General features: G+C 60.1%; 1 protein-coding gene across 1 annotated transcript in view; it reads right to left on the minus strand.

Moving 5' to 3' along the window:
- Positions 1–676: 676 nt before the first annotated feature.
- Positions 677–26,955, minus strand: part of KCNN3 (potassium calcium-activated channel subfamily N member 3) — a 127,277-nt gene continuing 100,998 nt past the window's right edge. The window contains exons 4-8 of the mRNA XM_088029050.1: positions 21,696–21,837; positions 14,753–14,863; positions 6,464–6,591; positions 5,288–5,357; positions 677–967 (exon numbers count right to left, since the gene is read on the minus strand). Of these exons, the coding sequence (XP_087885176.1) occupies positions 677–967; positions 5,288–5,357; positions 6,464–6,591; positions 14,753–14,863; positions 21,696–21,837 (742 nt within the window). The remainder of the gene's footprint in view (positions 968–5,287; positions 5,358–6,463; positions 6,592–14,752; positions 14,864–21,695; positions 21,838–26,955) is intronic.

Raw genomic sequence — 26,955 nt, forward strand, 5'->3', positions numbered from 1 at the left:
CATGTATTTGGTGCCTACTGTGTGCGGGGTGAGGTACCAGGTCCCTTTTTCTTCGGGTCAAACTCAAACAAGGAAAGACCTGTGTTGAATGTGGGGGGTGTGTGCGTGCACACACTTGCAGACACACAGGAAAATCTGGCTTTTTATTTGTCTTTTTTTTTTTTTTTTTTTTAGTCTAAATTGGGTTTTATGACTGGTTAAGGTACGGGAGGAAAGAATGTCTGTTTTGGCAAGTTGTGGCTGCTCTTCCTTTGTCTCCCAGAGGCTTCCTGAGGCCCCGGTGCTGAGGGACCCCCGCCCGAGCCTGACGCCACCCCCGTGGGACCCTCTTCCGGGCTCTTTCTCTGTTGGCTGCTTCATGCACCTGCCCCCCCGCCCCCCACGTGAGACCTGAGACGGAGCGTGGATTTCTGCTCTGCACCAGCCCTGCTGCCAGGGCCCGCGTCCTCTCACCTCTGCTTCCTGCTTCCAAGTAGAGGCACCTAAACAGAGATTAGGTTTCTGGTTTCAAGGCATATCGAACCAAGCACGCTGAATGAACACGAGTTGGGTAGTTAGCTCGGTCTCTCCTCTTTACGGTCCCTGGTCCGATGGGTCCTTGATGGCAAAGTGACCAGGAGAGAGTTGATTTGCATCTTAAGACCTATGGGCAATGCTTCTGGAGTGGGGGGCTTATCTAGCAACTGCTTGAACTTGTGTACGGGGTCGGGAAGGAGGTGGAGCTGACCCCAAGGGGGCTGTCGGAGGCTGGGGGCGTGTGAGTAGCGCCCGCGGGGCCGGCCCGGGCCTCGGCGATGGCTGACAGGAGCTGCTGCTGCTGGTGCAGGGCGTCGGCGATGAGGAGGGGCAGGGAGCTGAAGCCTGCAGCCAGGTGCTCCAGCTTGGACTCCAGGCTGCCGATCTGCTTCTCCAGGTCTTCGCTCCGATCGTTGAGCTCTGTGATCAGGTCGTACATGATGTTCTGCATCTGTACAGAGAGACAGGACACTACAGGTCATCGCAGAGGAGCCTGCGATGGGAAAGCGAAATGCTCCCAAATCACAACGGGAGCGAGGTCCACACCCGCGCCGCCCGGTCTGGCCCACCCAGGAGAGGACCTGGAGGCTTAGAGGTGGGGGCGGGGGGGCGGGCGGCAACACCCGCCAGGAGTCCTGCGTCATGGGGAAGCAGACGGGCGAGTCCCGGCGGGTCCTCATGTTCCTGCTGACCTGACCTCCGGGCTCAGAGGCTGTGCGAGAAGGCACCACGCTGGGCTGTGGACGGCGCGGGGACTTGCCGAGCCTGAACCCTGGCTTCCTTATAAAATAGGAGTGATAACCACACATGGTCACAACGCTATTGCCGGTCGGCGGTGTCCAGCACGGCAGCCAGAAGACATGCCAGATGCAGGGACTCGCCGCCGGTCGGCTCCGCATCCACACGCAGCTGCCACGGGAGGTCACAGCCCCTCCCCGCTGCCTGGTCCCCGAGGAGGTCTGCTGCCCCATCTGGGACATCCCTGCAGGGCCAGTCCTCCCCCAGAGCTCCCGCGGGCCAGCTGAGGCCTTTGTCCATCTGTCGCGGTTCAGACCCCCCTCCCCAGCCCTGTGCTGCCTCCCTCACTCCCGAACGGCCCCCCAGCAAACCTCCCGCCCCCTGCTGTCTCCCCGCGTCCCAGCGACCTGCCCCGTCTCCTATGCCCTGCTTCATACTGCACCCCACTCCCGCTCCTGCTCATCTGCTCAACTGTCCCTTTTCCCTCCCACCTTCTTCTGCGCTAGCAAATTCTGCTGCCCCTGGGGATGGGCCGCCGTCTCCCACTGGGAGGGACCCTCCTTCAGGGCCTGGACCTTCGCCTGCTGTGTTACTGGTGTGTCTCAAGGGCCTAAAACAGAACCTGGCTCGGAGGAGACGCTCAACTAACAGACACACAAACATACATAATCACGCCTAGGGGGGTGGGGGGCGGGGGCCTGCCCCTGAAAGGTGTCGGTGGAACAAATGGATGCGTGAGGCTGGCATGGGTCCCTCCCATCCTGGGCCCAAGGTAGGAAACCCACCGATGGGGAGAGATGTTTCACACCACGAATTGTTCCCAGGTACCCAGAAGGTTTCTCAGTGCTCCCCACCAATGAGACCCGTGTGGCTGAAGGGAAGGAAGGCAGAGCCCGAGGGCCCAGCCCGGGGCTGCCTGGGCGTGACCCCTGCAGGGGGCCGTGAGGGCAGGGGGCAAACGGGGGAGCCCCCAGGGAGCTGAAACACAAATGAAACTTGAAAGGAAGCCAATAAACTTGCCTTCTGAGAGTTAAGTCATAAAACTGGGTCAGAGCAGAGCTGAAGCGGGGGCTCAGGCCCGGGCGCCATTCCCCCCGGCTGCCTGACCACACACCTGGGTGCCCCCCACACCCCAGCACCGAGCCCTCACACGGCGACCAAGCCACCGGAGCTCCACCGTGCCTCCCGCAGGTGCACTCCCGTTCCACGGTCCCGTTTCTCCCTCATCGGGCCACCTTCTGATGACAGTTTGGCTTCCCGCGATGGCCCGGAGAGCGCTCACCTATGTGACAGCTCCGCTTCTCCATAAATTAACGAGGGACCACCGTGTGAGCCGCAGCCCGGGGGTCCCAGCCCCTGTGGCTGCCGTGGTGGCCGTTGCTCTGTACTCCCTGCCCCCTCCCAAGTAACGTGGCGCTTGGGGCTTCTGGTCCTCTGCCGGTGACATCCTGACCCTCTGGGCCAGAAACTCCACGTCACTCCAGCAGACGCAGAAACCCCTGGAGCCGTGGCCCCGGACTGGGGACAGAGGTGAGAGGGGAAAGCAGGTGGCACCGTAAGAGGGCCAGAGAGGGGCTGGGGAAGGGGCCCTCCAGAAGTAGGAGGGAGGCAGCTCGGCCTGGGGGCGCAGGACGCCCCCGGGGGCGGGGGGAGACCAGACTTCGGAAGGGAACGGGCTGCCTTCACTCGTTAACAGTCCAGAACCTCCATCGAGGGGCACGCTGTGGCCGGACGCCCGGGCCACTCACTCATTTGCCTGGACGGGGCCCGGGCCGCTGGGTCTCGGCCCCCGCGCGGTCGCTGACCAGCTGCCCGACCTCAGGGCGGCCACTTTGTTCCTTTGGATCTTGGCTTTTCCTCATCTGTATTCATAACGAGAACTACCATTTGCAAAACCTCCACATGGTTTACAAAGCTCTTGCACAGACACTGTTTTATTGGATCCTTGAGCCTCGGATACTAGGAATTATGTTTACGTTCCAATGAAAGAAATCGAAGCTAGCAAATAAAGACCCAGGTCCACCAGCAATGCGGCCGTGTCCCCTGCTCCGTGGTTGGGGACAAGGTGCAGGGTGGGAGGAGGGGGCACATGGACCCAAATACATGAGAAGCAGCCAGGGCCCTGGGTGAGTCTCCGGGAGGGAAAGAGTGGGTGGGGCCAGGGCCCCCCTCTCCTGCGCTCGCCCCTGCCCCTGCGGCAGCCCTGCAGGGGCCCCCTTCGCCCTTCCCTGCACACCTCTCCTTCCAGGCGACTCGCTGTGGATTACTGATGGGGTTTCAGTCCCCACATGATTCACTGGGCCAGCCTGCTCTTCACGGGGCTGCGTCTCTGTGAGGCGCTGTGGGTGGTACTGAACCAACACAGGCTTGAAAGTCCGTTTGCCTGATGTTCCCAGGAGAACATCAGCGACAGTGAGTCCTGCCAGATGAGAGGGAGGCAGGAGAGCCCGCTGCTTGTAGGAGAAATTCTGGGGGCACGGCATTAGACCGAGTACTCCTGCATGGCACTGGGTGGGTCCCCGGCCAGGTCTGCCTGGCACCGCGCTCTTGCTGGCCACAGCTGGCTGGTCTGAGTGCAGACTCGTGACCGGACTGGCCAGGCACCTCATCTCCGAGCCTTCAGAGCTAAGATCACCAGAAGGCCAATGCGTCCTCACCTGTGGCCAGAGCACTCTCTGGACAGGGGCGCCAGGGTCTGCCCGGGAGACAGAAGCCACAGTGGGGAGGGGACAGCAGGGGACAGACCTGAAGCGGGCTCTTGCACAAGAGGGAGAGAAGAGGGTGAGATGCATGCCCCCTGCCCCCCCCCACCCGGGGCCTGAGGGCTGCCCGGGGCCTGTTCTCTGTTCCCTGGAGCCCCTTCCTCAAGTCCGGCCAGGTGCTCTGAGGCTCTGGAATGAGGCTTCCTTCTGTCATTCTAAGAAACCCCTCCATTTGTAAACCTAATTCTACTGCTTCCTGATACCCAAGGGTGTTAACTCCGAACCGGAGACCTCAGGGGCTTCCCTCCTACAGCCCGGTCTCCCCATCCGTCCCCCACGTCCAGGCTCTGGGGCCCGGCTCCACCGCAGGGCCCGGCCCAGGCACACAGGCCCGAGGGCCTCCCTGCACCGGCGCCGTCCCTGCCCCCAGCCCCCAGCACCCCCTCCCCCGGCTGGGGAGGTCCTTGCTGGGGCTTGATCCCTTCATTGAACAAGGCGCCTGCACGTGGCCTGACAACTGGCAATTTCTCTGATTGCACCTCTTTTCAAAAGGTGCTAACTTGCCTGAGGGAGTTTCTCTGCTCACCCAGGGAATGGGTTCCATTATGATAATTGACATCTGCCGGAATGTTCTGCTAGCCTGGCCCCAGGCTGACGTACAATCTTTATGGAGGGGCCCAAGGGGGGGTTGCAGGCTGGGGGGAGCAACCCAGCTTGGCCAGCAGGGTGGCCTTCCGTTCCTGGTTGCTATGGCTCGCCAGAGAGGCGAGTTTCTTCACTGTATCAACGGCAGGTCTGAGTCAGCTGCGCAGAGCGGCGGTGTGGCGTCAATCCCAGGGCTTCCAAGGAGTGTTCTCTGTTTTGGCACCTCCATGCTCACCATGGGGACCCGCCTCTTGAGAAGTAAAGAAACGCACCCCCCACTACCAATTGGGGTCAGAAAAGCTGGTCTGTAAGGATTAGAGGAGGCGAGAAAATGAACTGCCAGGCGTTACCGTGTGCCGGGCAGCGTGGCCCCCGCGTCCCTGGGTGGGCCCAGCAGGCTGCCCCCCCTGTGCAAGCCCGAGCTCATTCTCGGGGCATCGCCGCGCAGCCTCAAGATGAGGAAGCTACTGAGCCACAGGCACAGACAGACCCGCGGCCGCGCTGACCGGGATTTCCATCAGTAGAACTCCCGTCATGAACTTGACCCTGGACTCCTTTCCCCAAGGAGAGGCTGTCATTGCTCCCCTGGCCCCACACCGCATAGCTGGGATGTGGCCGTGTCCTCACAGCCTCAGGGGGAGGGCCAAGTGCCAGCACCTAAGAACGCTCCAGGTTCGGTCACTCACCTTGGACAGGTCCACCAGGGTGTTGGCTTGGTCGCTCAGCTTCCTCTGCTCCATCTTGACGCTCCTCAGTCTGTGGGAAAGAGTCGTGAGAGCCAGACTCCCCAAGTGCCCACGACAGCTTAGCCCCACGTGCGGATTCCACATCTACTCAATGTGCCTGACTTTGGAACCCAGCATGGGGACCTCGATCACAAGGCCTCGATCACAGAGACCTCGATTATGGAACCTCAATCACGGAGAACCCAGCATGGGGACCTTGATCACAGGACCTCGATCACGGGACCTCTATCACGGGGCCTCGATTAGGGGGGCCTCGGTCACAGGGGCTTGATCACGGAACCTCGATCATGGAGACCTTGATCATGGGGCCTTGATCACAGAGAACCCAGCATGGGGACCTCAATCATGGGACTTCAATCATGGGGCCTCGATCACAGGGGCCTCCATCACTGGGACCTCGATCACGGAGACCTCGATCACGGAACCTTGATCATGGAGACTTTGATCACGGGGCCTCAATCATGGGGGCCTCAATCACGGAGACCTCAATCATGGGGACTCGATCACGGGGACCTCAATCATGGAGACCTTGATCACGGGGGCCTTGATCACAGGGCCTCGATCATGGAGGACTCGATCACAGGACCTCTATCACGGGGGCCTCGATCATTGGCCCTCAATCACAGGACCTCGATCACGGGGGCCTCGATCATGGAGACCTCGATCACAGGCTGCCCGGGTCCCCAGGAAAACAAATCTCATCTGCACGCTGCGACTTCCACCTCCTCACGCGCTACTGTCAGGCCTTCTCCCTGCCTCGGTGCCGCTTGAATGCCCTCCTCCCCAGATCCCCTTCCTCCCCACTTCTCCACCCTACTTTCAAGTGCCTCTCTTCTGGAGAGTGCTGACCACAGTCGGCTCTGCTCCCAAGTGCCACGCGGGGGTGTGTGTGTGTCACGGGGACTGGGGTGTCCCGCAGGCTCTTACCCTTCTCCCTGCCTTAGCAACCTGCCTGGGGCCCACCGGCTGCGGGTGCCATAAATAGGGAAGCAAACCGATCTGGGCCCGCTCACGCACCCCGGTGCTTGTTGGGTGCCCCACACGGCTTTCTTCCGTGTTTCCAGGTCAGGGAGGGACTGACAGAGGCACAGGCCGGCGGGCACCCTGTGTACTCACTGGTGGATGGCCTGGAGGAACTTCCGCTGGTGCTTCCTGACTTTGGCGTGGTCGATCTTCTTCAGCAGCTTCGTGTGTTTGTAGATCAGCCACGTTTCCCGGAGGACGTTGGCGGCAGCATTCTTGATCTGGGGAAAGACAAATAAGGCAAGTGGCTACCAGGTTCGTTTTCCTAGTTTCACATACTCTGTTTTTCGTGTGGGCTGATACAGTCTACCTTATAAGGACATGGTTCTGCCGAGATGTGTTGTTTCTTCACTGATTCATGAACTCTTAGAAAGGAGGATTACAATTCATCCCCTAGGACTCCCGTCTTGGACACAGCGGACGGGCCGGAGCTGTTTCTTTCTTAATTATTTCAGACTGCCCCTGGACCGCATCCCCCAGACCCGGGGGGCCGGGGCGCCCTGTGGACGAGCAGAGCTCCACGCTCCACCTGAGATTTCCTCTTACTGCACAGGGCACCTTTCCTGGATTCGGATACTGAACAGATTTCCTATCAGCTGGAGATTTTAAAAGGCTGCTTAGAGGAAATATCTTTCCCACAAACGGAGCCAGAGGCCTCCGCCAGCCCAAATGTCCTTTTTCAAACGGCCAAAAACATTTACACTGTAATTTTACACGTAAATGTAATTAGCTTAAAGCTGACACCATTTCAAAGCAGTGTCTGAAAATCAGTGAAGATATGTAGGTGTGAAGCCAACGGCGCGACCTCGCCAAGCCTGGCAGCTCCATGGGCGCGGCCACCGTGCGCTCGGGCACGTGCTGTCGGCATCCACCCGCATGGAGACCACTGGCACCACCGGCCGTCCACTGAGCCTGACGCATCGATGGCATCCAGATGGCAGGGGACAAAGTTTTCATCCAAACACAGACATCTTCGGCAATTAGGAACAAGAGCGAGAGGAAACATTTCTTATTAAGCACAAGCTAAACAGCTTTTTGATGACTTGTTCGCCTTTCTGTGAGCCATGCAAATTGGCCCAGGCCCATGGGCCCGGGGCCTGGACGTCTGTCAGACAGCCGGGAAGAAACCGAGTCACCAGCCAGAAAAGATTTTAACGAAACCGGCTTTTTCAGACTGACGTCGCAGATGGGACATTGTTAAAAGGCTGAGAAATGTGGGAAGGCCTGGGAAGCAGTTTTGCAGGCTGATAACTTTTGTGTGTGTATGTTTTAAAAATCTATTACCAAGGCTGGATTATATTTTTCATTGGCGCTGAAGTGATGTTTTTAAAAGAACAGCTAAGTCTTCTCAGAAATGTCTAAGTGACATAAACACTGCTCTTTTGTTCAGTAAAAATCCATGGTGAAAATGGTTTTTGACAACTTAATTGCCCACTTCTGGTGCTTCCTGGCCTGAAAGGAAGCAGGTGGTGGTGAGCGGACACTGGAGATGGTGAGTGTCCAGGTGAGCAGAGAGGCGGGGTCTGTTGGGCCCCGGAGTGGACAGGAGCCTCCCGGACGAGGGAGGGGGCGCTTGGGACATCCCCCCACCACCCCGGCTCTCTCTGCAGAGTGCGTACCACTGCCGGCTTCTCCTGATGGGTGAATTCTTCAGTTTTCCTGGGTGCTTAGCTTCCAAGGAAGGCCTCACAGAAAAACGGGAGAAAAACCCTCCCTCGGCGGTTAGGACGACTAGCAGAGCCCCCGCTCCACATGAGTCCTCCCTGGAAGGCTGGAGAGCCGCGGAACGCCGGGGCAGATGGCCTTCGACATGTGTCTCAGTGTTGGTGGGGAGCAAGCAGCTGAAATGGGGAAGCCTGCAGGCTCAACCCTATTCTTCCAGTTAGTGAGCAGTTTAGGAATAAATGCTTCATTATCTATTGGGTGGGAGAAATAAATCCTTACCCTCAGGTGGTCGGGAGGCCCAAGGAGGCGCAGGTCTGAGCACTTCACGTGCATCTCAGTTACTCCTCCCCCAAACCCACTAAGCAGGGACTAAGATGTCCCCATTTTACAGAGGAAGAAACCGAGACACATAGCAACACCAGGAAGCTATGAATGGTAAACTGAGCCAACGTGGATTGAAGTGTTCCATAAACTCTACACACACAGGTATTAGTTATTATCAGCCCGAACCCCAATTTAAAATAGGAGGACATGGCTTCAGAGATGGGGCGTGAGCACAGAGTCACATGGCTAGCCGGCAGCGAAGTCCACACAGCAGCCCTGTCCAAGACGAGCGGAATGACCTGACTGGACCTCATCTCTACACAAACAGCACCATTTCCTATTTCCTAGGATCAAGGACTTGGAAAAACATTAGCATTTTTTCTTTTACTCATCAGGGCCCTCACTCAGCCACATAACAGAGTGGGGAGCCCAGGCCCCACAGCTCACTTCAGCCCAAGTGCGAGGCTGGGAAGTCACGGCCGGCCCGGGTAGCGGACACGGGCCACCACAGCATCTTTATGGGTTGCAACAGGAGGCCCCTGTGTATTCGGGAAAGCGATGTTAAATGCCAGCCTCGGTGCTGACTCTGAAATGAATTGACAGCAAACAGTCTGGCACAAAGCTAAGTAGATCAATTACTGCAAGAGAAGAAGAAATAGGCTTTTAAGGGCACTGTGCCCTCTGACGCTGACAGTAAACGCCACAAGCAGGGCCTCCGACTACGTCATATGGCTGATGACTTCGAACGTCACTGAGGAGGGAGCGGCTGAGGTCGTGTGCCCCTCCTGGGATCCGCTGAGCTCCGGAGGGGGGCTCGGGTACCCTCTGAGCTCTCTTGGCGGGTAGGGGTACCAGGGCCAAAAGCTGCTCCTGGGGAGGATCAGGGGCCGCGCCGGGCTGAGTGAGGCTGGCCACCGTCAGAGGGGTCCTGCCTGCACGCGGAAGGCTGGCTCTTCTGTTCCCCAAACATGCAAGCACACAAGCTGATTCCTTGCTGTGTCCACACGCTCTCGACCCAAAACGTGTGTGCGTCCCCTCTGACGGGGGCCAGAGCGTGAGCTCAGTGACCTCCAGACCTGCCCGGGCCCCGTGCAGGGAGGTGGCGCGAGGAGCAGTCACGGCAGCTGACCCTGAGCTCTCACTGTGTGCCAGGTTGTGCCCACTGCTTCATCGGCCCCCAGAGAAGCCCCACAAGGGGCTGGAACCCCCTCTTCCGCCCTGCTGCTGAACCTCCGTGAGACTCAGGTGACGTTCTCATTCCTTCAAACAGCAAGGAGCACCGACCACGCAGACCCCGTTGTGAGAATACTGTAATGAACAGGCCAGGAGCACCCCGCGCTGAAGGGCTCATAGTCTTGCCAGACCGTAGGCGGCCTCTAGTGTCAGTAGTAAGTGTCGGGGACCCGGAGCTTCGGGGGAAGAGGCCGCACGCGGCAGCGACTGCACGGGGACCCGCCGGGCACAGAGCCTGCCACCGGCTCTTCAACTCATGGCAGCTCCACAGTGCCCTCCCCACTGGTTGTGAGCTTCCTCCAGCCCCCACCAGAGAAGACATCACAGAACACGCTTGTCTGTTCCTTGGTTCTTGACCCGATTGCCCATGCCCGCGCCTTGCCCTGGCCACCCCTCCCTGCTGCAGGGGGACACGGGACAGCCTGGGATGGGCGCCTCCAGAAGCCTCAGGGAGCCCCCCGGGACCCCCCAGGGAAGAAATCACTGGCATGCCCGGTAGCTTCCAGAAAGCTCCCCGGGGCGAGGCTGGAGAGGGGATGGGAGGGAATGCGGAACACGCCTGGCAAGCGGGGGTGACAGAAGTCAGTTCAAGGAGCCCCTGGGTCGGATTCAGCTGAACAGCGCGCTGGCGAGCATCACGTCCGAGAACCTGCAGGCCAGCCCTTCTTCAGACACTTGACTGAAGGAGTCCGTTAGGGAGAGGACTGGGGAGGAGGGCCTCGCCCTGACCCCCACAGACTTCCCGCTGGCTTCCTTTCCTCTTTCCGCTCCCACCCTCTCTCCAGCCCGTCCAGGCCTGTCCCGTGCCCCTTCTCGGGCTTCTCCGCTCGCACCGGGAAGTCGGCCCCAAGGCTTGGAATGGGCCTCCACTCTGTGGCTGGCAGGAGCTTGGGGCAGGAGTGAGGAGGGGAGGGTTTCTGTGGTTGGACGCTGGAGTTTGGAGCTCCTGGCCCCGCGCAGCATGGTGACGGATGGTGCTCAGCTGTACGTTGCCGTCGATGTGATGCTCAGCCGGTGTGCTCCGAACTGGCTTTTCTCACCGGCAGGCCTGGGACCCTAACCACCGGGCCAAGTTCCGAGGAACTGACTGCTCTGGAAAACCCACAGGGCTGTGGCTGGAGGCTGTGTGCAGGCCTGAGAACGTGCTGCTGCCCTAGTTAGCATCCAGCTAGCTGCCCGTGGCTGGGCGCCCTCGATCACCCATCTCTGGACCTGAGAGTCTCGTCCCTAGGACTCCTTCCCGCTCAGAAGCTCAGTGTTTGTAGGATTCTTATTAAAGAAAACACATCCCCTTAGGGCGCCTGGGTGGCTCAGTTGGTTGGGCGACTGCCTTCGGCTCAGGTCATGATCCTGGAGTCCCGGGATCAAGTCCCACATCGGGCTTCCTGCTCAGCAGGGAGTCTGCTTCTCCCTCTGACCCTCTTCCCTCTCGTGCTTTCTATCTCTCGTTCTCTCTCTCTCTCAAATAAATAAATAAAATCTTTAAAAAAAAAAAAAAAAGAAAGAAAACACATCCCCAACCTCTCTGGGACAGAGCTCTGTGACCCAGATAATTTACAGGCCCTTTCTGGGGGAGGATTAGTATTTGATAACTGATCCACCTATTACTTGACAAGTTTTTAAGAGATTAAGACCTGTGATGAGTAAATCCTTGAATTAGCCTGCTGGAAGAAAAAGTTTTTTCAGCAGGATTATGATAAAACTTTTACAGTTTCCTTAGCACTGATTAGTAGGTTCAGGGGATTACTAAGGGTTTTGAGCAGGGTGGTGACGTGTTCATAGCTAAGTCTTGGAGCCCCAGGGGACCCACAGGGAAGCAGAGCAGGAAGACCAGGGTCAGGGAAGCTCAGGGAGGGGGCAGTGGCGAGCACCTGTGACAGCTTTAAGTGTGGTGAGCAGAGGGCCTGGGGAAGCCGGCATGTGGGAACAGCCTTGGCAAGGTCAAAGCAGGCTGGGGAACAGCTCAGGCCTCGGGGTCCAGGGCAGAGAAGAGTCCCAGATGCTGTAAGTTCCCAGGCCCGGAGACCAGCGAAGTCAGGAGAAGGAACAAACGTAGGGAAGACAGGGGTTTGGATTTGGTCTTACTCACTGGCCTCAGGGGAAATGTACTTAGATAAAGTACGTGGGGCAAGAACCCCTCGTGGCAAGGGAAGGACACACAACCCTCAGCCCGTGGTACACGGCTGGTGCTGCCCGAGGTCCGGCGTGGAGCGTCGACGTGGCAAACGTAAGCCGCGTGCCCGTGGGCAGCCCTCCTGCTGGTTAGAAGAGGGGGTGCTCTCTGAGGGTGGGAGCCACCTGGTGCCCATCTTGGCGTCCCCGGAGCAGAGCGTGATGTCCAGCGGGCGACCTGACGATGGGTGTGGTTAGTTCCATAAAATGCAGAGACGGGGACATGCAGCATTGCGTGGGGGAAAGACGGAGAGCTAGTGTCTTTTTTCTCGTCTCTCCGTGTGGCGTTTACATATATATTATTTACCAGCCCAGACGGTAGCCAGAAATGACAGTTCTGGAAGAGCAATGGCACTGACCCTGTGAGGTCACTGGGAAGGCCTGACTGCACAAAGTGCAGGGGGTCATTGCTGCCAGAGCTGACCAGTTACACAAGTGACAGGAAGGCCATGGGTTCAGGGGAACCAGGAACTGAGCTCCTCCCCCGTGCCACCAGCCGGCCCTGCCCCCTCCCGCTCACACGGTAAATACACAAAACCCAAGTGACTCTCACCGGCGATGCGGGGCCGGAACCGGTACAGCAAGCCCGGCAGGACCCATAAACTAGAACGCTCTGTGTATTTTTAGGACCAATAAATTACAATTCTTCTCTCTCTCTCTCTGCTTAGGTTTTTGGAGAATTAAGTTTGCTTGCATTTGTCATAATAGATTGCTTTTATCTGTGGAATGCACGACGGTCCGCTCTTGAGAGGTTTCTGATTATGCTGCGGTCGGCTCTCCGAGGTTGGGTCTTTCTCTGGTGCTTCACTGAGGTCTCGGAGAGAAGGTGCGCACCCTCGCTGGGCTCCGGGCGTGGAGGGGACAGGGATGGGGCCCCGGCACCCCAGGGAGAAGGGCTGGGCTCCCTCACAGCCTGGCAAGGGGAGCTGAGGCTCACACCCGAGGTTTTGGAGAAGAACCTCTGGAAGCCCCAGGCCCGCCAGGCCCACCAGCTTTGAGAATCCTCCCTCTGCAAGAGCCGCCCCTTCACGCTGTTTGCTCATCTGGGAGACGTTAAAGAGACATTTTGATGGATTTAAGTGTTCTCAGAAAAGTGAGATGTATTCCGTTTAAAAAGGTACCTGGCGCTCATGGATGAGCCACAGATATTTGTTGATTTGATTTTCGGTCCCACTTTTCCAAAAAGTAAGTGGCCTTGAGGATTTATAGAATTATTTTAGAGGACGGGAAGCAGCGACCACAGTGTCAGCTCCGTCCACAGTCGGAGGGCAGACAAACTGTTCATTTTCCCGTCAGGCGAGGGGGCTGGCTCTGCTTGGCTTTGTTTTCCTCCACTGATTTACGGGGCAGAAAATGGAGAAAGCGCGGGAATGGCATGCAGTACAAAGTGTTCTGGGGATTTCATGAAACAGACCGGACTTATGCGGACTGTTCAGGTCTCTGCTCTAGGGAAGCAGCTGCCGGAAGGTCCTGGAGGCAGGACTGCCCGCCCTCACCCCTGCATCACCCCTGGTCACCCCTGCACCAGGAGGCCGGGTGCCAGTGCGTCTGTGCACGGCGGCGCCGGTCACGTCGGTAATTTGCTCAGTGCGGAGCCGCGCTCGTGTGCGCACGCTGGGGCTGCAGGGAACCGCTGGGCCACAGGCTTCCGGGGGGATGCCACTCAGAAAGCCGCGGGCACAGCCCTCTGTTCCGCCATCTTGATGCTGCGTCATGCTCTCTGTTGGACCTCAGACAGCGAGGCCACGACGAGCCCCGCCCGTGCACCCGCCTGCCTGCCACCCAGGGAGGATGTTTGCGGGACCCGCCCCTTTGCACATCTGGGGAGCCTCTGTAAAGACGCCAACACAGGGACTCAAAGACCAGACCATCAAACCCCGTAATAATGCTGCTGAGAAGCGCAGAAGCCTGGGCACCGGCGCTGGCCTCCCCGCCTCCCTTCTCCTCCCTGCCTCCAAGTCTGCTGCTAACGCTGTTTTCCAGGGCTGCAGCGTCCTCACAGAATATCTTCTCTCCCGTTCAAAACCCCAAACAAGCACCTGGTTGCTCGAGGGCCCCCAACCCCCTGCAGTCCTGAACCAGGAAGACGGGCCACAGAGGCCCCGACCCCAGCACAGGGTCTGAGGCTTGTCTCAGAAAGAGGAGTCTTGCAAGAAATCCTCTTGCTGACCTCTGTTCGGCCTGCAGCTCTAGAGAATGCTCCGTAAAAGCGGTGTTAAGGAACGGTTCTGCCTGCTCATCTGGCTGTTGTCCTGGAAGGGCCGGCTTCTGTCTCTTCTCTGACCGTTGAGCGGGTGGCAGACTTCCAGCAGCTGACCCATCTCCCCAGCCTGCATGCTTCCTCCTCGACCACGAGTGAGAAGCACTGCCCGGAAGCCCCCAAGGGGTACTGGATGATGACACTTTGATGAACACCATTTAGAAATGGGGGCTCTGCTGTGATGATCGTCTTTAATGATTTTTTAAAAAGAATTGGATTTAGATACAATATCGTTTTTAAGACTCTACTGGCCTCCCTGGGGCGCCCAGCCGGCTCAGTCAGAGGAGCGTGAGACTCTTGATCTCGGGGTCGTGAGTTCGAGCCCCATGTTTGGTGAAGAGATGACTTAAAAAAAACCACAAACAACCCAAGACTCTACTGCCCTTCCTAACGTTGTCTGACCTAACCAGAAGCGCTGCCTCACGCTGGGTGACCGGTTCAGTGCCGTTAGGGGAGGGGGTGGGTCACACCACCGAATGCTCCATTCAATTGTCAGGAAAATTTTTTGGTCGTCTGAAACGAGCGCAGTGATTTAGTAGAAGACGGGAGCCCGGAATGCTGAGACGTCGCGCCCCCTGTGTGGAGGCCGCTCGCAGGTGTCTGGGCTCCCGGCCCCCCGACCCCCATTGAGAGGTGTGGCCCTGACCTACAGCACTCAACTGTCTCCTTGTGACCGGCCTCCACACTGGACTGGAGCCCCCCGTTAAGACGTGGACAGTGGTGTTTACCCGTTTGGTGAGCTGCGTATCCATCATGAAGTTGTGGACGTGCTTCTCCGCCTTGGTGAGCTCCAGCTTTCGGGCCACCACGGCCACCACGAGGGCAGTGCAGCCCGCACCCTGTGGGGGACAGAAGCGGGGAGAAAGCCCGGATTACAAGGCAGGCTGCAGGCAGAGGACAGCTCCCCTGCCCGGCCCACTGCGGGGGTCCAGGAGCCGACAGGTGCCCGGGGTGTCTGGCCAGTCGGGCCCTTAATGCTGCCCCCACAGAGGATCCTGCCCAGAGCTGACCTCCCGCTGGGAGAGGGGAGACCACTGAGTCTTCTGAAGACCAGCCAGTTGTTAATGGAGCAGGGGTGGGGGGTGGGGCTGAGGCTTTGGGGGATTTAAAACAGCAGATAATCACTCGGTCATTGGCGAGGCTGTGCGGGTGGATGGTCTGGACACCAGGCCCCGTCTCCCTCTTGTTTATGCAAGCCCACCCCCCCGCTCCAGACCAAGGGGCCTGGAAGAGAAAAGGCCATGCTGATACCGGAGTCAGGGTGGTAGAGCTCCTGCCATGCACCCCCACACTGCACCCCACACTGCACCCCACACCGCACCTCGGGGGAACGGGTTTGGCATGAGTGTGCGAGCTCGGGGATGGGGCCTGTTTGGCACTCGGGTCTTTGTAGGCAGAGGTCCGGCTGTGACTCAGCACGAGGACCGAGCCCTTTCTCCATTCGTCCCCGAGACCCTGCAGACACCTTGGGGACACAGGCTCCCGCCCCAGGCCAGGGCTCCAGGGAGCCTGCAGCAGCCCTCAGTACTTCCCCCAGCGATGTTCTCACTCTGCGGGCGCACAGGGGTCCCACAGAACCCCCTCTGTAGGCCCGTGGGGCGCTAGCCTGACTGTCCGGAACTGACGGATCCTGAGTCCCCGAGGGCGGGCTTTCCCGCCTGCCCGCGAGCTCAGGGACGCCCAGGCCCGACCCCCACTCTCCCCTCTGCAGGGGCAGAAGTCAGTCCTGCCCTGCCTCGCCCCTGCCTCGCCCTGCTCTACCCCTGCCTTGCCCTGCCCCTGCCCCTGCTCTGCCCCTACCTCGACCCTGCCTTCACCCTGCCTCTACCTCACCCCTGACCTCATCCTGCCCCCGCCTCCCCGTGCCCCTGCCTCGCCCTGCTCTGCCCCTACCTCGCCCCTGCCCTCGCCCTGCCCCTGCCCCTGCCTTCACCCTGCCCTGCTCTGTCCTGCACACTGGCCTGAACCGCCCCGCCCTCCCTCATGGGAAGAGAGGAACAGTCTGGCCCTCTAGATGCCAAACTGTAACTGCAGTTGCCACAAGCCTGGCTTAGCACTGGGAGGTCCCAGGGCTCGAGGGCTCCATCAACAATGTTTTTGGCTCATCAGTCTAATAGAATAGGTTAGAAACAGAGATAGATGTTTTTCAAGGTACACAGTCCGCACTGCGGTCGGGAGGAGTGTGTGTGGCAGGACGGTCAGCAAGGGCTGGCTGGTGTAAGGCTTTGGCTGAAGGGGGCAGTGCCTTCCCCTAGCTCCTCACAACATTCCCTCTGGAATAATCTCCCATTGCCCAGTACATTTGGTGAACCACCCACTTCCAGCACAACAAACTGAACAGGACCGTGTCTCTGAACTTCCCTTCGCTGACCTCATCTTCCTCTCTTGTTCGGGGATGGCTGTGTTTTCCTGGCATCTGCATTTTGCAGAAGACTGTGCCCAATTTTCAAGGGATCTGTATGGGATGTTGGAAGCCTGGTCCATAGCTGTCGTGGATTTAATCAAGCCTCCAAAAGTAACACATGGCTTATAGGGAGCTGTTCTGGAGGGAAGAGGTGTTAGGTTAGGTTAACCCTAACCCTGACTCCATTCCCCTCAACCAGACCGAGTGCCATCCCTCTCCTTCGTGGGGCGTTCCAAGCCCAAACAGAGGGACTTACAATAGTGTTAAAAATGGGCCCTCAGGGGGGCGCCTGGGTGGCTCAGTTGGTTAAACGTCTGCCTTCGGCTCAGGTCATGGTCCCAGGGTCCTGGGATCGAGCCCCACATCGGGCTCCCTGCTTGGTGGGGAGCCAGCTTCACCCTCTCCCACTCCCCCTGCTTGTGTTCCCTCTCTGGCTGTGTGTCTCTGTCAAATAAATCAGTAAAATCTTCAAAAAAAAATGGGGCCTCACTTGGAGGTGCCTCCCCAGGCTCTGTTCTCCCTCGCCTCCTCCAGGGCCAGCAGAGCAGAGGTCCACTTTAATCGCCCCTACACGCCAGGGGGCAGAGGCACTGAGGAGGGGTCCCCCACTCATCATGCTGCTCTGGGGATCCCATCAAACGATCAGTCGTGCACCATCCTGGATTTCCAGGGTCTGGGAGAGGGTCCCTGGCCCCCACCATGGCTTACAGCCCAGCTGCTTGATTGCAGGGGGCTTCTAATTGGAAGCCAAAGTGTTTTAACTAAGGAACCATCTATTTTATACGATGAAGATAAATTTCTGCATGGAGACAGGAGGGTGGACTGGATTTAAAGATGCCAAGACTCCCTTGTGGCTATTTCTCTGGAGGGCACTGGGTTCTTAACCACTAAGTCTGACTTGAATAGACATCAGTGAATACTCTCAACTTTATTTTTCTTTTAGAAAATCCATCATCAGGATGTAATTAGGGAAGTCACCAATAATGAAGCCTCACTTAGTCATTTCCATTAAGAAGCAACCTTGCGAAGATGGGGTCAGACATCAGCGACCTCCAGAAAGTGGTGGGTACCGTGCTCAAGTCCAGATGCTTGTCCTCTGTACAGTGTGTGTGAGAGATGGGGGGGGAGGAGGGGGGAGGAGGAAGGGGAGGGAGGAGGAGGGGGAGGAAGGGGAGGGGGAGGAGGGGGAGGAGGAGGGGGAGGGGAGCAGGCGGGGGGAAGAGCAGGGCAGAGGAGGGGGAGGGAGGGGGAGGAGGAGGAGGAGGGGGGAGGAGGAAGGGGAGGGAGGAGGAAGGGGAGGGAGGAGGAGGGGGAGGGGGAGGAAGGGGAGGGGGAGGAGGAGGGGGAGGGGAGCAGGCGGGGGGGAAGAGCAGGGCAGAGGAGGGGGAGGGAGGGGGAGGAGGAGGAGGAGGGGGGAGGAGGAAGGGGAGGGAGGAGGAGGGGGAGGAGGGGGCAGGAAGAGGAGGGGGAGGGGAGCAGGTGGGAGAAAGAGGAGGGCAGAGGAGGGGGAGGGAGGGGGAGGGAGGAGGGGAGGGAGGAGGAGGGGGAGGAGGGGGAGGAAGGGGAGGGGGAGGAGGAGGGGGAGGAGGGGGCAGGAAGAGGAGGGGGAGGGGAGCAGGCGGGAGAAAGAGGAGGGCAGAGGAGGGGGAGGGAGGGGAGGGAGGAGGGGGAGGGAGGAGGAGGGGGAGGAGGAGGGGGAGGAGGAGGGGGAGGGGAGCAGGCGGGGGGGGAAGAGGAGGGCAGAGGAGGGGGAGGGAGGGGGAGGGAGGCGGGGGAGGGAGGAGGAGGGGGAGGAGGGGGAGGGAGGGGAGGGGGAGGAGGAGGGGGAGGGAGGAGGAGCGGGAGGAGGGGGAGGGAGGAGGAGGGGGAGGAGGGGGAGGGAGGGGGAGGGAGGAGGGGGAGGGAGGGGAGGGAGGCGGGGCACAGAGAGAGTGGGCTGGAGCAGAGACCAGACTGGAACACTGCAGCCCTGTCCTGAGTCCTGAACGGCCGGGGCAGAGCGGGGGAGGAGGGAGAGGCTGGGCGGCAGGGCTGAGGGAGGCGGGAGGAAGAGGGAGGCAAGACTTGAGTCAGGGGGCGCCTGTCTGGCTCAGTTGGTTGAACAGCTTGATTTCGGCTCAGGTCCTGATCTCAGGGTTGTGAGCTCGAGCCCCAAGACAGGCCCTGTGCGCAGCGAGGCGTTGGCTTGAGATGCTCCACTTCCCTCTCTCTCTAAAATAAATAAATCAGTGTTTTAAAAAAGAAGGTGACGGTCAATTTTGGCTCTTTGGCGGAGATGAAGGGTGCCTTATGGGAGCCCCTCCCTCCTCCGGGGCTCTCCTGCAAGGGGTCTGCTGATGCATGTTCCCGGGGACGGCGGGGCACCCGTGGGCAGGGCGCGTCCCCGCCGGGGGTGGCTCCAGGAGGCAGGGCGCACGGGCCTCAGCCAGCTCCCCCAACCCCAGCGTGGGCAGAGGGGCCTGTGAGGAGGACAGCGTGGCACAGACGGGGGCAAGCAGCCGCGGGGTGACTTCCACGGGGTCACTGCAGAGCAAATCCATGACTCAGACTTCCGCCTTCAAATGTGCCAAGTCCTGAGTCACAGCTGAGGGCAGCTAGATTCCTGGGTCCCCTCTGACTAGCTCCTACTCCCCAGGAGGGGTGGCAGGGGCAGGGTCTCCTGCCACCCGCCGCCGGGTTCGCGATGAGCAGGAGCACGGGAGTGGGCAGAGAAAGGCGTGGCCAGGCCGGGGAACCTGCCAGCTCATCTGCAGGTTTGTCCTCCACACCGGTCCTCCCTCTGCTCGAGCATCAGTGGTGGGGCCGAATCTCGGAGGGAAGCCTGGGCGGCTCACGCAGGATTCTGTCTCTGCAACAGGCTCCGTGGAACAACTGGTTTGAAAGCAAGGTGTTTCAGGGAGAAGCTCATCTTCTAAACCTGACCAGAAGCAGACGTCCGCGGAGCCTCCTTCCAGAGCGACTCAGAACGTGCCCCCACGTTCCCTTTGCAGTTCAAAGAGCATGTCTCCTGAGGACGTGGGGGGAGCTCAGTGTCCCCGGCAGACGTCCTACAGCTTTCGTCTATTTGTCCCAAACTCAGGAAGGGTCTGCGGAGCGAGCGCAGGTGATCTGTCCTGACACGGGGCTCCTACCAAGTGGTCTTGGGGGCCCTGCGTGCCCCTAGATGCCTGTGGAGCCAGAAGGCTTCCACGGCGGGCCCTAAGGGTGCGGCCAGGCCCAGTTCTGGAGACTGAGGGTCGACAGCTTTCTCTGTCACCGTCGTCATGATGCTCCTTAGGGAAAGATGCCGGACTTTGACAGATCGGCTTCGGTGGCCGGAACCCCTCCAACACACCAGGTCTGGGCCAACAACGTCAAGTTGCTCAGACAATTACATACCCTGCCTAATGGTTGATAATTACACCGTTTCTGGGACAGCCAGGAGAAAACAATGATTAGGACTATTTACAGCCCTGCGCACACACATCCCTCCCTCCCCTCTGGCGGCCTCGCTGGGCCCAGGTGTCCATGGCAACCGCACGGGGAGCCCTACCTGGAGTGCGGCTCGGCTGGGCTGTAACCACCGGGAGGGGCGCCGGCGGGAGGCAGGGGAGGGGGAGGGCGGCTCGCTCCGTGAAACCCTGGCAAGAATGACTCAGCTAGAAAAGTCACATTTGCTAGAAGAATGCCACTAAGTTCTTCCCTGGGGCCGACCCCCAGGGAGGCCACGGACCTGAACCTGGGTGAGAACACTGACAATGAACGCACAGTCCCTGAACACGGAGAGGTACGGATTTATGCAACAGGGTTTTAGGAAGAGAGAAGATGAAGGGCCTGTGCTGTGTTTTTAATAATGGGAGGGGGTACGGCCCTCCCCATCCTCGCGTTCTTCCGCTTTGACTCCGTCACTCCAGGAGAACAGCCCTGGCCGAGGTGCTGCACCACCCAGGAGCAAACCCCCTGCCAAAGACCCCGCCCCCGCCAAGGAGCAGGCGTGGGGCCGGGGTCCTGCCTCTGGCTGCTCGGCTGCTCGGTCAGAAGACAGTCCGGGAGACTCAGGGGAGCCGGCTCCCTGTGGGGCTCATCCACCCCCACCCCCACCCCCCAGCCTGAGAGCTGGTCCTGAGGCACAGAGCCTGGCGCCGAGACAGGAAGGCTTTGGTCTTCCGGCAGCATTTCACTACTTTCTGGAAGGATCATTGCCTGGTTCCTGGTGGCACCTGGAGTCCGGCCAGACACCTTTGTTCTAAGGCCTTCCACTCACCCAGGGTTTCCTGGGCCGGGGATAAGCCTCTGCTTAACTGCTGTTCCAGTCCGGCTGGCTTCGGCGGGAAGGGGCTTTGGGGGGCGGGGGGGGGCCGTGTCCAGGTGGGAGACGGCAGTGCTGGGCTCTCCTGCTCGGGGCCCCTGACCCTAGAGCCTCCTCTGCTCCGAGGGGCCCGCACTCAGCTGCCTGGTCACTGAGATCAGTGCCAGAAGGCCCCTGGGCTGGGGGGTGGTGGGGGCGGGCAGCCCCCACTCCAGGTGAGGCTTTAGTGGCCTTTTCGCTGCAGAAAGGAATTGTTCAGAAGGAAAAGTCAAAGGGGCACCAAAAGGAAAGATATCAACCCAAGTGTGGGGGTTGCAGAGGGGCTCCCCTGGGGAGGGCTGTGGTGTCCACGGGGGGCCCCAGAGCCGAGCGGCAGGCCTGTGCACCCCTACATCCCATCCCTGGCCTCACTGAGAGCTCTCTCCTCTGAGTTTTGGGGTCCCAGAGGGGGTCTGCCGGCCCTACAGGGAAGCGAGGCCCAGCCCCGCGTCATGGGGCCGGTGCAGGAGCGGCGGCGGCTTGGGGCTCCTCACTGCTGTCCACTGTCACCGGCAGCCCGTGAGGAGTTCAGGGCAGGCCCTCCGTCCCCTCTCTACCAGTGGCCACGGGCTCAGGGCCCTTCCCAGTCCCCCCGGCCTGGACTTCCAGTTAAGCTTTCTCAGACGGTCCCAGGCCTGGAGGGGGACCATTCAGGGCAAGCCCTGATGCCTACTGGGGCGAGCTTACACAGGCAGGTGGGCTGGGTGGGGGTGCAGTTTCAGAGCAGGCCAGCCTTGCCTAGCCCATTTTGGGGGGCCGTGAAGGAGCCATTAACTCTCCGGAACCGGGACCCATTCCTGTGTTAGAAGAGGCACTAAGCCCGTGAGAGGCATCTGCCTCCCCCTGCGCAGCGCGGGGTGTGTGGTAGCTGCCGGGCGGGCCCCTCTGTGCTGCTTGCAGCCCTGGAGGGAGGGGACACCGGGCAGGGTCAGGTACTCACCATGATACCGGTGAGTAGACAGACGCCCTTCCCACAGTATGTGTGGGGCACCATGTCCCCGTAACCGATGGACAGGAATGTGATGGAGATGAGCCACATGGCGCCCAGGAAGTTACTGGTGACGTCCTGCTGGTCATGGTACCTGCCGAGGGGGAGACAAGGCTTAGTGGAGGCAACCGCCGGCCCTGGGGGTCAAGGCTGTGGGCAGACCCAGACCGGGAAGGACATGGGTCTTTGCTGAGGTGCCAGCGACCGAAAGCACCCCGACTCTGCCCACCCGGTGCCTGGGGCCACCCCGGACCCCACCTCCTCCAGCTCGCCCCCAGAGGCGCACCACGCTGTAGACGCCCTCCGAGAGCTGGTGCCAGAGCTTTGGGTGAAATCATGCAGGAGTAAAATTTAGATGTTCCCTTCCCAGTGACAACCTGAGTGTGTGTGGATACGATTGATCTGAAATCACAGGCCCCTGAACAGGGGAGAATGTCCAAAAAAATCACCAACACATTTAGCAGTTTCCTCTAAGAAGGTTGAAGGGTCCCAGAGAAGGGGCTCCTGCGCAGGGTGCAGAGGGAGGCTGTTGCCACGGGGGTCTTGGGGCTGTTTGCAGGGGCGCTGGCGTCCTCCTGTGGAGCTGGATGGGGCTCTGGGCTCCCTGCCGGGGGGGGGGCGGCGCTGGAACGGTACTGCCCCCGTCCGCTCTGCCCGGGGCCCACTGCGCCCCGTCCTTGCCCTGCCACCTCTCATGCCCAGACACCAAGCCCGCTGTGTGCCAGGCTCTGTGCCAAGTGCTGACATACAGACCAACAGGACACAGCCCCTGCCCCCAGGGCTCTCAACTCAGGGGAGGGCCGGTGAGGATGCAGGCATTTGCAGAATTGGGTGCACAAGGTGCCTCTCAGTCAGGAGAGAAAGGGCAGTGACCTTGACCCAAACACGGGCAGGTTGGTCAGAGGCTGGAGTTTCCAGGCTGGCCAGGAGGAAGGGTGTTCAGGCAGAGGGAACGCCCTCATGAATGCCCGGGGCTGGGCTCACGGGTGGCAGGGGTCTGGGGCGCCCCTGGGGTGGCAGGGCAGGTGGAGGTGGGTCCTTTCTCAGAATGTTCACTAACAGGATCCGCCTGAACCACACACGAGGGACTCTACAGCACAGAGGTGAGGTAGCCAGGTGGGAAGCAGGTGGAAGGGGCCAGGAGGGAGGTGCAGGTGACCGCCTTCATCACCCGCCTGAGCCTGCCTGAGCAGATTCCAGGGAGCGCATTGGCAGTGGGCTGTCCAGCCCCAGCCTGAGGCCTGTACCAGCAGAGATATGTGCATTAGCCTCTCCACGCTGTCTGCACGAGGGCGTGCGTGCCCAGAACTCCCGGGGAACATTGCAGGGACAGGCATCCCCTCGCCGAGTTCTGTTGCCCTCTTCTGCCGCCCCACCTGCCCTCTCCCGGTTGGCTGCCTCCTCCTGCGTGCGCCCGTCAGGCCGCACAGGAGTGGTACCGGCTGGGGCTGCGCACTTGGATCCCCAAGACAGAGTGTGCCCTGCCCCCGTGCCAGGGGTCTCCCCTCAGCCCCCGTCCCTTCTGCTCCTGTGCGCTGCTTGGGGGGGCCGTGGTGGCAGACCCCCGCTCTAGGGCCGCACCGAGCTGGCGGTGGGGACTCCTTCCTGGGAGGGGTGGGCTTCAGAGTCGGCAAAGCAGCCAGGCTCAGTGACAGACTGAATATGCAGGAGCACACTTAGAGACGGCCCCACGCTGCAAGCCCGCAATGTGTACACGAATGTGGGTCACTGGTTCATCCTGAAGACATCTCGGGTCAGGTCTGGGGACGGCGAGGTTGGGGGTGCATATGGCAGAGAGGACGTGAGCCTGTGGCCTTGGGCTCCGCCTGCCCAGCCTCAAGCCCCAGGTCAGCCTCAAGCGGCTCCAGGCTGCGGGTGGTGACCAAACTCATCTGCTGCTGGGAGGGCTGTAGCGCACGGGCAACCTGCCCAGCGCGCGGCCGCTCAGTCACTGTGGAGGGGCAGGTGTTGTCCGTCTGAGAACCATCTACTGATAAACAGAGGGGGCGGGTGCCAACCAGGGAGTCAGGAGCTGTCCGTGCAGGTGTCTTCAAGTTTGGCTGCAGAGCTGTTTGATACAGGGGTGAAGGAAGCTACTGTAAATTCTTGGACACGGAAGGGACACGGGACACTGGGTATCCGAGAAGGACTCATCCAGCTGCTGCCTGCAGGAGTGACGACAGCAGGCGGGCCCGACACGGGCCTGCTGGGAAGTCCTCAGGTGCCCGAGGAGAAGCGATGGAGAGCCGCAGGGGACAGCCGTCGTCACCCATGTGGATGCCGACCCCGGGGTCTGGACTTAACCTGTAGCCTGTCTTCTGCCTACGTTCCTGGCCCTGCCGTGCACGTGGGTCCTCACAGTGTCCCCTCCTTGCAAACCCAAGGCTTAACCTGGGGTCGCTGGCTGCTCAGCGGCCCACATGTGAGTGGCCCCGAGAGAAACAAATTGGAGCTCAGAGTGGGTATCGGCAACAGGTGGTTGTCTTGTCGTCACCTTGATGTTCGATTTACTGTTTTATTTTTCTTCAAATTCCCTTTATGTTCTTGTGGGTTTCTTTGTCATTCCCACATACAACCCTATTGGTGCTAACTGTGTGTGCGGGATAGAAGCAGATCTTGGGGACCTGCTTGTGAGACTTGAGTGCTGTCCCCTTTGGGGGGGGCACAAAGACACCCACTGTCCCGCGTCATGGGGCCGGAGGCATGTGGCTTGCCGGGCGGGAGGCGATGAGCCGCCACCTGGGCTGGGGATTGAGGGCTGTGGGAGCAGAGAAAAGCTGTTTCCAAACCTATTTACAATTTTACAGTGGTTTACACCTGTCACAAATCCACGTGTTCATGTCATGCTATTTTTTTCAACAGAGAATTCTTCAGAGAACGATTTTTTTCTTTAAGCGCTAGGGAGGAAAAGGTATCTTTTTTTTTAAGGATAGTTATTATAGTTATTAATTTCTCATTACGGTGTGGACTATTTTTTTCATTTTTTAATATTACAAAACAAATGATAGATACAGGTGACCGTGTGACACTTGGTGGCAAATTAAACACACACGGACCTCGGGCCCTTCCACACGGCAGACAACCGGGCGTCCCCAGAAACCTGAGGAAGACACAGACTGAATCAGTTAAACAAAGAAACAGGACTCTGGACCCCAGGCAGCCCATCTGCAGGGAAGAGCACATGGGGTAACCCTGTCCTCAGTCAGCACCGTGAGAAAGACAACACTCTGGCCCCAGGAGGTGCGAGGCGATGCTGGACAAGGGGGTCTTTCTGGAAGGACTGGGGGTCAATGGAGGGGTCTCCCAAAAGGCAGAGATGAAAATACGAGAAAATCACTGAACCCATCTACCAATTCAAATAATAACAGTTTCAGAAACAGAACTGGAAAAGAGGAGGAGAGAAGTAATCATTAAAGAAAAGAAAAATTAAAAAATTTTTTTCCAAAACTAAAGGACGTAAGTTTCTAGATCAAGACTAGAACTGCCCCTCTGTCCCCGGGCAGTGGGTGAAGCACTGAGGCACATTATTGTGAAATTTCAGAACACCAGCGGGGAGGAGAGGTGTTATGGGATTTCCAGAGCCAGGAGGGAGGGGGAGGGAGGGGGGAGGGAGGGAGGAGGGGGAGGGAGGGAGAGGGGGAGAGATGGGGAGGGAGGGAGGGAGGAGGGGGAGGGAGGGGGAGGGGGAGAGGGAGGGGGAGGGAGGGGGGAGGAAGGGGAGAGATGGGGAGGGAGGGGGAGGGAGGGGGGGGGAGGGAGGAAGGAGGAGGGGAGGGAGGGGGAGGAGGGGGAGGGAGAGAGGGAGGGGGGAGGAGGGAGGGGAGGGAGGGAGGAGGGTGAGAAGGAGGGAGAGATGGGGAGGGAGGGGGAGGGAGGGAGGGAGGAGGGGGAGGGAGGGGGAGGGAGAGAGGGAGAAGGAGGGAGAGATGGGGAGGGAGGGGGAGGGAGGGAGGGAGGAGGGGGAGGGAGGGGAGGGAGGGAGAGAGGGAGAAGGAGGGAGAGATGGGGAGGGAGGGGGAGGGAGGGAGGAGGGGGAGGGAGGGAGGGAGGGAGGGGGGAGGGAGGGGGGAGGGAGAGAGGGAGGGGGGAGGGAGGGAGGGGGGAGAGAGGGGAGAGGGAGGGGGGAGGGAGAGAGGGAGGAGGGGAGAGGGAGGGGGGAGGGAGGGAGGAGGGGGGAGGGAAAGAGGGAGGGGGAGGGAGAGAGGGAGGATGGGGAGGGAGGGAGAGAGGGGGAGGGGGAGGGAGAGAGGGAGAGATGGGGAGGGAGGGGGAGGGAGGGGGGAGGGAGAGGGGGAGAGATGGGGAGGGAGGGGAAGGAGGGGGGAGGGAGAGAGGGAGGAGGGGGAGGGAGGGGGAGGGGGAGAGGGAGAGGGGGGAGGGAGGGGGAGGGGGAGAGGGAGGGGGAGGGAGGGAGGGGGAGGGAGAGGGGGAGAGATGAGGGAGGGGAGGGAGGGAGGGAGGGGGGAGGGAGAGGGGGAGAGATGGGGAGGGAGGGGGAGGGAGGGAGAGGTCAAATATAATGAAGCAGAAATTGGGGTAACTTTGGACTGGTTGACAGCAACATTTGAAGCTAGCAGGCTATGGAATAACGGCTTCAAAATTCTGAAGGGAAATTATTTCCAAACCAGCCAAGGTATTAGTTCAGTCTGAAGGTTGAGTGAAGACATTTTCAGATCTGCAAGACTCAGGGACTTGCCTCCTCTGCACTTTTCCCCCGAAACCACAGAAGCTGTGTCACCAGAACGAAGGAGTGAACCAAGAAGGAGGAAGCCTGGGATGGAGGGAGTGAGGCCCTGCAGGACAGTGTCCCGGGGGACGGGGCCCAGGGGGACGGGGCCCAGGGGGACGGGGCCCAGGGGGACAGAGCCCAGGAGGACGGAGGCCCAGGGGGACGGGGCCCAGGGGGACGGGGCCCAGGGGGACGGGGGCTCAGGGGGATGGGGGCTCAGGGGGACAGAGCCCAGGAGGACGGAGGCCCAGGGGGACGGGGCCCAGGGGGACGGGGCCCAGGGGGACGGGGGCTCAGGGGGACGGGGCCCAGGGGGACGGGGCCCAGGGGGACAGAGCCCAGGAGGACGGGGCCCAGGGGGACGGGGGCCCAGGGGGACGGGGGCTCAGGTGGATGGCGGCCCAGGGGGACGGGGCCTGGCGGTCCTAGGATGCTGGCCAAGTGACAGACTGGAGCAGGTGAGCGGCCCTGGGAGACATGTCT

Source organism: Eumetopias jubatus, unplaced genomic scaffold, assembly GCF_037043125.1.
Source record: "Eumetopias jubatus isolate StellerSeaLion01/CBP00866 unplaced genomic scaffold, mEumJub1_p1.0 scaffold_12, whole genome shotgun sequence".
Taxonomy (NCBI): Eukaryota; Metazoa; Chordata; class Mammalia; order Carnivora; family Otariidae; genus Eumetopias; species Eumetopias jubatus.